General features: G+C 37.1%; 1 protein-coding gene across 1 annotated transcript in view; it reads left to right on the top strand.

The window, feature by feature from the left end:
• Positions 1-13,079, top strand: part of PTH2R (parathyroid hormone 2 receptor) — a 138,807-nt gene that overhangs the window by 71,413 nt on the left and 54,315 nt on the right. The window contains exons 6-7 of the mRNA XM_070070279.1: positions 10,221-10,410; positions 11,575-11,728. Coding sequence (XP_069926380.1) covers positions 10,221-10,410; positions 11,575-11,728 — 344 coding nt within the window. The remainder of the gene's footprint in view (positions 1-10,220; positions 10,411-11,574; positions 11,729-13,079) is intronic.

Genomic DNA, 13,079 nt, shown 5'->3' with positions numbered 1-13,079 from the left:
TGTCCTAAACAGCACTCTGGCCTCAGAATCAGCCCTTAAGGCATTTGAATCTGGTTGAAAAGCCCATGAGAGTATTTCAGGCATGGAAAGCCAAGACATTGTGGCAAAAAAAGGACCTAAATGAAAGGTCTCTGTGAGTGAGATCCGAGCAGAAAGAACGGGGCCATCAAAGAAGGAGGTACCTTTCTCTGAAGGGAGGAGATAACTTCCACTTTGATCATGACCTTGTCTAAATATGATCAGAGTCGGTGAACTCAAAATTCTTCCATAGCCTTGGCAACTCATGACTAGAGCCTAGGGAGATTACTGATGCCATAAACTAGTGTATCAATTTGTTAAGTCAACAATGGGAGTCACTGTGCACTTATTCCTCATATAGGATCTCTTTTTAATGTGCTGTATATTTTGTTTAATGCTATAACTAGTACTGAAAGAGTATTTTACACTTTATGCTCTGTGTGGGTGCACACTGATGAAATCTTTACTTAATATATACTAAATCAATCTTCTGTATATAAAGAGAATTGAAAATGAATCTTGATGTGAATGTAATGGGAGAGGCAGCTGGAGAGGGGAAGGTTGCAGGTGGGAGGGAAGTTATAGAGGTGAAAAACCCGCTATAATTCAAAAGTTGCACTTTGGAAATTTATATTCATTAAATTAAAGTTAAAAAAAAGCTGAAAGTCAAATATAACAGATCTGTACTGCAATATATGTAAGGATTCTTCAAAAAAGTTCATGAAAAATGGAATTCTGGTGGTTCATAGTAATTTAGGCAGAGGAGGAAGATGAGGTGGGAGGTCTTTAAGATGAAGTGAAATCTAAAGTCATACTTGGGTATAAATAGGATTTAACAAAAATAAAAAGAATAGTGAAGAGTGATCCAAACCTATGTCTAGATTAAGCGAAAACATGGAATCTTTGAGAATTCAGGATTCCTTTAATTGATTAATTGTTTTCTTAACAAATAATTTCTCTACCATGTGATAGGTTTTTTTTAGTATTGATAGATTTCATGTAAATTTATGCTGCAGGTCAGAAAAGCAGCATGTATATCACTGAAATAGATTTAACCATTGAATTATTATAAAAATTGTTAGTACTGTGTTTGTATAAGAGATTTTGGGATCATCAGGAAAGTAGTCCAATCTTAGGGGGTGAGGAGAGGAGAGAGAGCGCTAGAGAGAAAGAGCAAGCTATCCCAGCACGACTGACTTGTGAGCTAGTATTAAATAACGTGACGGTATTCGGTGCACTCTGAATGGTAAGAACAGAATGTGCAAAGACTCGGGGGTATATAGAAGTAGATGACACAAGGAACACAGGAGAGGCCCCCGCGTACACAGCATTTGAAGCACAGGGAAGAGTGGCTACATAGGAATGCCAGGAAGAAATCAGAGCTTTGTGGTATTTGACTTTGTAGTCTCTTGTCAAGGGCCTTTGGATTTTGTTCCATAAAAGTAGCAAATAGCTAATGAATTTTTGTTTTTACACAGAAGAGTAACATGATTAGATTTTGGGAATTAAAGAGGATTTCCCCAAAACAGCTTTGAGAAGTTGACTTGGCACAGGAGCAATGAAGCTCTGTGTCTAAGATCACCAGGTCTTACAAAGGTGGTCAAGCTGAAAATAGAACCTTTTTATTTGACTCCTTATCCAGAGCTTATTCCGTTGTACTCCACTTGGCTCTGCAACAAAGCTATGTGAAAAATCAGCAGTATAGAAATGACTAAATAATAATTCTTCAATTTACTAATAATTCATAACAGTTTTAATAATGGATTCTTTACAATTTTTATATGCTTTTTTGCAGTTGCTATACTCTATAGCATAACGTTATACAAAAATTCAGTAATTCTTCTGTGCCACAAAACAAAATATTCCTTTATCAGGATAGTAAGTAATGTGTTTTAAACATCAAAACTTAGGAGGTTTCCAAGATGGTGGAATAGGAAGGGAAATTACTCTATGCTAGGGGAAGATAGATAAAAAAAGTAGAGAGAGTGCGATCTTAGGGAAGAGTTAGGGAAAAAACTGTAATGGTAAGTCCACCAAAGGAAGAGGGATGATGTAGCTGTACATGGAGGGTGTAGAGACATGGCAAGAGCATGGACACAACACTGGACCCCAGCAGTCAAGATCCTCAGCACCAGCATTGGAGAGTGAGGTGAGACCAGACTGCAGCAGGCCAAGCCACTGGCAATATAGCTGTGGGGCTGTTTTGTGGAGCCTTATGGGGGACAGTGTACCTGCCAACCTAGAGGAGAAAAAGGGGCATGTGTCTTTCTCACCATCACCTCCCCCCCCACTACAGTGTGCCCTGTAACTGGCCATGAGAGGGCAGATGCCATTTTGGAAATACATAACAACTGTGCCAGCTTGTGTCTGCCCACCTGGCAAACAGCTGAGAGGAGATGTTTGGCTGGGAAGATTGACAGGGGGCTGGGTACCCACATAAGAGTGTAGGTGCCCCCTAGCCTCCCAGCATGTCACAGGCTCTGGGACTGAAGCTGCCTGGGTGAAGTACCCACAGGTGGCTAGCTCTAGGAGTGTCTCCTCATCTCTGTGGCAGGATGGACTGACAGAGTGGAGTGGATCCTCAGTGCCCCATGACTGTGGGAGCCTTGAGTAGTGGGACTGTGGAAACACTGTGGCTATGTGGGAGGGTGCAGGGTGTGGCTGGGTCTCTTGGCAGTAGGTATGGGGGCTCCACATACTCAGGATTCCCTGAAGGCCTGTTTAGTCATTGTGGTATATCCATGCTCAAACCAAGGACTGCATGGATCCTTTGTGGTGTTTTTGTGGTAGTGCAGATGAATATTGTACACAATGGGGCTAGTGCCTAAGCATTGGTAACCTTGGAGGAGAAAAGGTGAGGGTAAGATTACACCAACAGAGCTGATAAAGCCCTCCCTTCTGATGAAAAGACAGGAGATCTACCATGCCCAACTTGGGTATCATCTTGGATATTCTCCCAACACTGGTGCACTGAATGGAGCTCCTTGGCCACACCCAACACATGCTTCTGGGTATTCACGGGATGAGCAGACACTACTAAGCCACAGAGGAAAAGCTCAAAGATAAAGCCATCATATGGAATAAAACTCAGCAAAGACTTAAAAAATAAGCACAGAAATTCAAGAAACAAGAATAAGGAAGACAGCATCATGCCCCCAGAGGAACCCAATAACACTTCAATACTAGAATGGGAAAATGAAAAGATTGAAAAATGCCTGAATGGAATTATACAAATTGCTTGTAGGGTTACTTAGAAATAACCAGAAGAAAATCCATGAATTAAAGCAACCCATCCATGACATGAATAAATATTTATCCCATGAAATTGGGATTTTAAACAGAAATCAAAATGAAATATTGGAAATGAAGAATTCAATAGATCAAATAAAAATGCAATGGAAAGCTATAACAACAGACTTGGTGAAGCAGAATAAATAATATATGAGTTAGAAGACAAATGTCTAGAAATTTTATAGTCAGACTTAAAAAAAAAACTCAAAAAACTAAAGAATAGTGTTGGAGATTTATGGGATACTATAAAATGACCCAACTTATGGGTCTTAGGTATTCCTGAAGGTGTGGAAAGAGAGAATGGATTAGAAAGTCCTTTTAGTGATATAACAGAAAAATTCCCTAATATGGAGAAAGAAAGGGCTGCCCAAGTACAGGAAGCACATAGAACTTCTAATAGACATGACCAGAAAAGATCTTCACCATGACACATTATAGTCAAACTCTCCACATTAAAATGTAAAGAAAAGATTCTAAAATGTGCACAAGAGAAATGCCAGATTACTTTCAGAGGGTTTCCAATTATATGCACAGCTGGCTTCTCATCAAAAACCCTACAGGGTAAGAAAGAATGGTGAGATATATTTCAAGTCTTAAGAGAAAATAACTGTTAACCCAGAATACTGTACCCTGCAAAGCTCTCATTTATGAATGAAGGTGAAATAAAGACCTTCCATAATAAAAAAATTGAATTCGTTACCTCGCATCCAGCCTTACAAAAGATGATTAGAGATGTGCTACACACAGAAACAAGAAACATAGTCGTCATTATGAAAGAAGGTGAAGGCAGAAACTCTCCCAGTAAAAGTTCAAAGGAAAGCCAAAGTAAACAATAGGAATATTTATAGAAAAATGGCAGGGTCAAGTCATTACTTATCAATAGTCACTTTAAATATATATAGCCTCAACTCTCTAGTTTAAAAGATACAGATCGGCTGAAAAGATTAAATAACAAGACACACTATTTGCTGCCCAGAAGAAACACATCTCACCAACAAAGATACAAGTGAAAGGATGGGAATAGATACTCCATGCTAACAGAAACCAGAAAAGAATTGGTGTAACCATTCTAATATTTGACAAAATAGACTTTAGCACAAAAACTGTTAAAAGAGATGAAGAAGGGCACTATGTAATGATTAAGGGATCAATTCAACAAGAAGATGTGAGTATAATAAACACATATGTACCTAATTACAGGGAAGCTGGCTATTTAAAAGAAATACAATAGTATTGTGGGATACAAATATCCTACCTTCAGCAATGGACAGATCAACCAGACAGAAAATCAGCAAGGAAACAGCAGAGTTAATTGACACTATATACCAAATGGACCAACAGATACGTATAGAACTTTTCATCATACAGATGCAGAATACACATTCTTCTCACCAGTGCATGGAACTTTCTCTAGGATAGGCCATAAAGCAAGTCTCAGCAAATAAGAAAACTCAAAATCATACCACATATCTTCTCTGACCACAGTGGAATGAAGTTGTAAATCAGCAATTTAAGAATCTTTAGGGCCGGCGCCGCAGCTCACTAGGCTAATCCTCCACCTGCGGCACCAGCATCCCGGGTTCTAGTCCAGGTCGGGGCGCCAGATTCTGTCCCGGTCGCTCCTCTTCCTGTCTGGCTCTCTGCTATGGCCAGGGAGTGCAGTGGAGGATGGCCCAAGTCCTTGGGTCCTGCACCCACATGGGAGACCAGGAGAAGCACCTGGCTCCTGGCTTTGGATCAGCATGGTGCACCGGCGCAGCGCTGGCTGCGGCGGACATTGGAGGGTGAACCAATGGCAAAGGAAGACCTTTCTCTCTGTCTCTCTCTCTCTCACTGTCCACTCTGCCTATCAAAAAAAAAAAATCTCTAGAACATATGCAAACAAATCAAGACTGAACAACAGCTTCTGGAATGAACAGTGGGTCATAGGAGAAATTGAAAGAGATATAAAGAAAATTCTGGAAGTGAATTAAGATGACAGCATAACACATCAAAACTTATGGGATACAGCAAAAACAGTTTTAAGAGGAGTTTATAGCAGTTGGTGCCTACATCAAGAAATTGCAAAGGCACCAAATAAATGAGCTATAATGCATCTCAAGGACCTAGAAAAACAACAGCAAAATTAAAATTAGAGAAGAAATAAATACAATTGAAACCCAAAAACAATACAAAAGATTAGCAAAATGAAGAGCTGTTTTTTTAATTTTACATTTTTTAGCGTTTATTCAGTGAGAAAAATACACAGGAAAGCGAGGGCTTTATTTAGGGGAGAAAGAAGTCTAGAGTAGAAAGAAGTCTAGAAAGTAAGTTGGGTCTATACCAGGCAGAAAGCAGGTCGGGAGCCATGTGGAGCAAGCGTGCAGTTAGGAGCAGCCACAGGTAACATAGTGAGGACAAGAAAAGAGAGAAGGTGGCCAGAAGGCTGCATGCTGGGAGGTGCCGGACAACCGAATAACTGTTTTTTTTTTTTTTTTTAAATTAACATAATTGACACACCATTGGTGCAACTAACTGAAAAGCAGGAGAAGACTTAAATCAATAAAATTAGAAATAGAACAGGAAATGTAACAACAGATACCACAGACATAAAGAGTGATCATGAATTTCTACAAAGAGCTGAATGTCAACAAATTGGGAAACCTTGAAGAAATGGATAGATTCCTGGACACACAAAACCTACCTAAATTGAGCCATGAAGACATAGAAAACCTAAATAGATTGATAACCAAGATGGAAATTGAATCAGTAATAAAGACCCTCCCAACAAAGAAAAGCCCAGGACCAGATAACGTCACTGCTGAATTCTACTAGACATTTAAGAAGAATTAATTGCAATTCTTCTCAAGCTATTCAAAACAACTGAAAGAGAGGGACTCCTTCTATGAAGCCAGCATCACCTTAATTCATAAACCTGAAAAAGATACAACAGAGAAAGAGAACTATAGACCAGTTTCCCTGATGAACATAGATACAAAAATCGTCAACAAATTCCTGGGATGCAGAGATGGTTCAAAAACCTCAAATCAGTCAATGTGATGCATCACATTAACAAACTGAAGAACAAAAATCATACGATTGTCTCAATAGATGCAGAGAAAGCATTTGATAAGATACAACATCCTTTCATGATGAAAACTTTAAGCAAAATCAATATAGAAGGAATGTTCCTCAACACAATCAAGGCAATTTATGATAAACCCATGACCACTGTCCTATTGAATGGGGGACAAGTTGGAACTATTCCTGCTAAGATCTGGAACAGACAAGGATATCAATTGTCACCACTGGTATTCTATATATTCCTGGAAATTTTAACCAGTGCCATTAGGCAAGAAAAAGAAATCAAATGGATACAAAATGGGAAAGAGGAAGTACAACTGTCCTTATTTGCAGATTGCATGATTCTATTTATAGGGGATCAAAAAGTCTCCACTAAAAGACTATTGGAACTCTAAAAGATTTTGGTAAAGTGGCAGGATATAAAATCAACACACAAAAACCAACAGCCTTTTTATACACTGACAATGCCATGGCTGAGAAAGAATTTTTAGGATCAATCCAAATCACAATAGCTATAAAAATCCTAAAATATGTTGCAATAAATTTAACCAAGGACATCAAAGATCTATGATGTGAATTACAAAACATTAAAGAAAAAATAGAAGAAAACACACAAAAAATGGAAAAATCTTCGATGTTCATGGTTTGGAAGAGTCAATATCATCAAACTGTCCATACTAATGAAAGCAATTTACAGATTTAATGTAATACCAATCAAAATACTGAGGACTTCCTATTCACATATAGAATAAACAATACTGAAATTCATATGGAAACACAGGAGATCCTGAATAGCTAAAGAAATCTTACATAACAGCTGGAGGCATTACTCTATTAGATTTTAAAACATACTACAGGTTAGTCATAATAAAAACAGCATGGTGCTGGCACAAAAACAGATGGATAGACCAGTGAAACAGAATAGAAAATCCAGAAATCAATCCACACATCTACAATGAACTTATCTTTGACAAAGGATCTAAAATCAATCTCTGGAGCAAGGACAGTCTCTTCAACAAATGGTGCTGGGAAAACTGGATCTCTGGTGGGAATATAAACTGGTACAGCCCTGTGGAAGACAGTATGGAGATACCTCAGAAATCTGAATATAGACCTACCATATGACCCAGTCATCCTACTCCTGATAATTTGCCCAAATGAAATGAAACCAGCATATTAAAGGGTTATCTTTGTTCACTGCAGCTCAATTCACAATGGCAAAGATATGGAATCAATCCATACATCTGTCCACTGAAGACTGGATAAAGAAATTATGGGATATGTCCACATTGGAATACTACTCAGCTATATAAAAAGTGAAATCTCATCTTTTTCAACAAAATGGGTACAATTGGAAACTATTATACTTAGTGAAATAAGCCCTTCCCCAAAAGGCAAATACCATGTTCTCCCTGATCTGTGGTGATTAACAGAGTACCTAAAATGCAATCTATAGGAGTGAAATTGACCCTTTGAGATATGATGATTTTGAACAGCTCTTGTCTTGACTGTTGAGGAACAGTTTTCTTTTTCTTAATACTAGTTGTTGAATTCTTTACTTAATGTAGGGTTAATCTTATGTATATAAATTTAATTAAAAATAGATCTTTATAAAAAATCAGAAAGGGAATAAGAGAGGGAGGAGGAAGAATGGTGGGTGTGCAGGTGGGAGGGAGGGTAGGGTGGGTAGAATCACTGTGTTCTTAAATTTGTAGGTATGAAATATAAGAAGTTTGTATACTTTAAATAAAAGTTTTCTAGGCAATAAAATACATTTGGAAAAAAATTGAAGCCTCCTTACACACTGTGATTGCACTATTCATGTATATCTGAGAGCTATCTGACCATGAACAGCTCACTTGTGAAGATGCAGTGAAGAGTCAATGAATGAATGATAGGGGTCCAGGAGCCATGGACATAAATACATGTCCATAACTTGGTAACAATGTAGTCATTTCCCAAATGTCTGAGCTTATTATAGTCTCATTTGGACTTTCCTCCTATATCATGAAATACAAACTAGACTCAAAAGAAAACATGCTATCTGATTCCATTTTATAAAAGGCAAACATGGCAAGGGAGGTGGAATTAATCTGTGTTGTTACCTTTGGTGAACCAGTGACTGGAAAAACTGAAAAAAAAACTGAAAAAAACTGAAAAAAAAAAACTTTTTTTTTTAAGATTTATTTATTTATTTGTGAGCCAAAGTTACAGACAGAGGGAGAGAGAGGTTTTCTATCTGCTGGTTCACTTCCCAAATGGCCACAATGGCCAGAGCTGGGCCAATCTGAAGCCAGGAGCTAGAAGCTTCTTCTGGGTCTCCGATATGGGTGCAGGGCCCAAGCACTGGGACCATACTCTGCTGCTTTTCCAGGCACTTTAGCAGGAAGTGAGATTGGAAGTGGAGCAGCTGGGACCTGAACTGGCACCCATATGGAATGCAGGCACTTTAGATGGTGGCTTAACCTACTATGCCACAGTGCCAGCCCCATGAGGGCGGTTTCTGACATTTGGGTAATACTCTCCTTGTTGGACTGGATTCTGATTACATGAATGTGTTTACCTTGTGAAATTCATGTGTGTATTTGCCCACTAGTTTTACATAATAAAAAGTTGAAAATATCTATCATAGAATATACTTGATCTAGTATCATTTGAATAATAGAGATCTTTAAGTAAGATTATATGAATATATTATAGTGACTATTTAAATGTAAAAAGTATATTATTGGATTAAATTATCTTACTCCCTTACAAATTGACTGCTTTGTCCTTGCTAGAAGAAAAGCAATATTAATGTATTTATTATAAGAAATGTTGGGCATTTGCATTTGGCTTACTTATAGTAAAGGAATGGTGGATCTTGGCTTTTTTTTTTAACCAAATTATATAATGTTTTTCCTAGTGCATTCTTTTTCATTAAAATAAAAATGTCATTTTGATTTATTTGTTTATATAGTTATTTCTAGCTTTCTAGGAATTAGTTATACCTACTAACTTAACTTGTATTTAGGATACAAAGCTTAAGTTAAAATGAGCTTGTTTATTCTCAGACATATTTAGGAAATAAAATTTACATCATGCTGGAAAAATATCTTACTTTTTCTCATAGAGCATATGTTGAAAATTTGGAAGTTCTGGTTTTAATAATGTTTATTCTGTTTCAAGGTGGTTCTCAATTAATCATTTATTAACTTTAATAGGTAATATCATCAAATACTGGTCTTTAATATTTAACACTGAAAATCTAGATGAACACAACAGAAGATCAGGGTTCATGCCAAATTAATTCTTAAAGAGTTATTTTTCGTTTTTGATCTCAGTTGTTTCTATTGAAAACATAATAATGAGTTTCTGTCTTTTTTTCAGATTTACCATGTTTTTTTTTTTTTTTAAGATTTATATATTTGAAAGGCAGAGTTTTATATAGAGAGAGAGGGAGGGAGGGAAGTGGGAGAGAGGGAGAGAGAGGGAGAGAAAGGGAGAGAGAGAGAGAGGTCTTCCATTCGTTGGCTCATTCCACCAAATGGCCATGATGGCCAGGGCTAGGCCAGGCCAAAGTCAGGAGTCAGGAACTTCTTTCGGGTCTCCCATGTGGGTACAGGAGCCCAGGTACTTGGACCATCTTTTTTTGCTCTCTTAAGTGCATTAACAGGGGACTGGATCTGAAGTTGAGCAGCTGGGACTCCAACTGGTGCCCTCATGGGATGCCAGCGCCACAGGTGGTGGCCTTACCCGCTATGCCACAGCACCAGCCCCATATTTTCTTATTTTTTGAGAGGAGCTTATGTTTACATTCTGTCCCAATTTCTAATTTTGTTCTAAATTGTGTATATTTTTTCCCACAGACGATTGCACTGCACTAGAAACTACATCCACATGCACTTATTTGTGTCTTTCATGATGAGAGCTGCAAGCATCTTTGTCAAGGACAGAGTGGTCCATGCTTACATAGGTGTAAAGGACCTGAAGTCCCTGGTAACGCAGGATGGCCTACAAAATTCCATCGAAGCACCATCTTTGGAGAAGTCACAGTATGTAAGTGTTTTCACGATTATCTCTCACTATTGATACATACAATATTATGAATAAGTAAAAATTTACATTCCACTAAATATATGTTAATTTGTTTTGGGATATCTTGTCTCCTAACTAAGAATCAGACTAACAGTTTGAATATTTACAATTACTTCTTCAATTCTCTCCTCTCATGTCTAATCATTCCTCATTTTAGATGATTAAAGGTGCTTGAGTCTTTCTTCAACATTCTGAAAAGGAAACTATAAACAGCACATGATTGGAATGGCATTTGATGCCTGTTCCAAAAAAATTGTCATGGCTTACTACTTTCAAAAGTGAAGTAAAAAACCTGTCAAAACAAAAAACAAAAACAAAAACAGAAACTTGGGATTTAAAGGTCCATAATATTTAGTCCCTTTGTTATAGCTGCAAAGTTTTGTCCCAATATAATATTCCATAGTATTTGTTTCTGTTCTAAAATATCCTGGTATTTGTTAGTAAATAGAATCACCCAATAGTATAGTTCATTAGATCACTGAAATGGTAAACTGAATGCTAGTTATTGTAGATTGTCTTGATATAAATTAGTGCTTTGTCTGTACCTATGCCTCTTTACCATAACTTTGTAGTTCCTACTGATTCTGATTCTGGGCTGACCTTGCGATTTATTTTGCCCAACAGAAGGAAATAGAAGTGATAGTGTTCCAGGTAAAGTAGACCTCTATGAATAAGCCTATACGAGATCAGCAGAGCCACTCAGCCATTCATGGGCTTATAAGACCTATTAAATGCTTGTAGTTTTCAGTTGTTAACTTTTGAGTCAGTTTTTTTTAGCCATAGTTATATTTAAAAAACCACAATAAAATAAATCTGTTAGAAAAATAGGTAATATTTCCTTCATTTTTATACTTTCCTAGTTTTATCTGATGTTCATGTATTATTTTTATAAAGAGGAAAAATAAAAATGGATATTTTGTAAGCTCTAAGGGAAAGCATTTTATTTTATAAATAAAATTCAATCTTTAGTATTGAAAAAGCTGTTAAAATAACTTTGTTCATCTCTTTCTATTATCTTGGCCTTCCTAGACTATAAAAAAGAAACTGAAGAACTACTTTTTAATGGTCTAATGTGGGCAGCCTGTAAAGCTCTAATATGATCCAATTCTGATTTATTTGAAACAGATTGGGTGCAAGATTGCTGTTGTGATGTTTATTTACTTCTTGGCTACAAACTACTATTGGATCCTGGTGGAAGGTCTCTACCTGCACAGTCTAATCTTCGTGGCGTTCTTTTCGGACACCAGATATCTTTGGGGCTTCATCTTGATAGGCTGGGGTAAGGCCCATTATCTCCTTTCCCGGGAAACACGGGACTCTCTTGTCATGTCTATGCTTGGCATCCTGCGGCCGTTTTCCTGAAGCCATTGCTTTCCAACTTACCTTCATCACACCTTCTTTCTCTTTCCCTGTTCTTAGATAAAATTGATTAAGATCGAGTCTATAGTTCTCCCAGTGGCAACAATGTTTTCAAGTCTAATTTACTGTTAGTGTTCTTGGGCTAGATTCTTGAAGGATTTCTTTGGAGGAAATAATAGAGACTACATTGCTAGCCATGCACATTTGCAACTGCTGTCCTTTTTGTATGTTAATGTTTTACTTATCATAACTTCATCCTATACATTTCATTAGAATTTCATTTTTCATTAGAATTTCATTTTTGAAATTCTAAGCTATGATGATGAGTCTTTTATTTATGTTTTTAGGTCATATGATGAGAAAGCCTGAAAGAAATTAGCACAATCAACTTGACTACATATAACAAATACAAACTAGAAATTCATTATGTGAATTTAGTATTTCTTTTAGAAGGATATCATTCAAATTATGTTGATTATAAATAATTATAAAAATGAATCCAGTCTGGATTTTAAAAAGACTTATCAGTCTAGGAATAATTATTGAATTAGACACTCAATATGATAGGGAGACAATGACGCTGTTTGCTTGTCAAAATTTAAGGGAAATTAAAACTCATATGTGGTTAAATTAAGAAGTGTCTTCAGGCTATGAATCACAGATCTTAACTGCTATTTTAATATTCAAACTATGAGGTTCTCAGCATAGGAAAAAATAAGTAAATGATTCAAGACTAAATTTGAAGCTTTTATTTCTCTTTCAAAATAAGAATTTTCCTTTGCCTGTTTTACCTTATCACTTACAATGTGAAGAAATATTAATTTACTGCTAGCTAATTAACAACCTTCAAGAAGACCAAGTGCAAATTTACTGCAACACTTCAATTATTATGAAATACTAATTGCTGTGATGAAAGTGTTGTTTCTGAAGACATCTCAAGTTTTAAGGCTCTCTCTTCTCTTTGACTAGCAATTACTAATAAGGGCACTTTTGAAATTTCTTCATAGTTTTTTGATAGTTTATCTTCATACCAAAATAATATCTGTGAACCCACATTCAGTAATTAGTAGAATGTCTTAGAAAGATATTCATAAAGGGGCAGCACTGTGGCATAGTGGGCTAAACCCCTGCCTGTGGTGTGGCATCCTGGTGGGCACTGGTTCAGGTCCTGGCTGCTCCACTTCTGATCCAGCTCTCTGCTATGGCCTGGGAAAGCAGTAGAAGATGGCCCATGTCCTTAGGCCCCTGCACGCACATGGGAGACCTGGAGG

The sequence above is a fragment of the Oryctolagus cuniculus genome, chromosome 3 (genome assembly GCF_964237555.1).
Source record: "Oryctolagus cuniculus chromosome 3, mOryCun1.1, whole genome shotgun sequence".
NCBI lineage: Eukaryota > Metazoa > Chordata > Mammalia > Lagomorpha > Leporidae > Oryctolagus > Oryctolagus cuniculus.
Note: the sequence above shows the minus strand (reverse complement) of the source record. Positions and strands in the feature narration are given on the sequence as shown.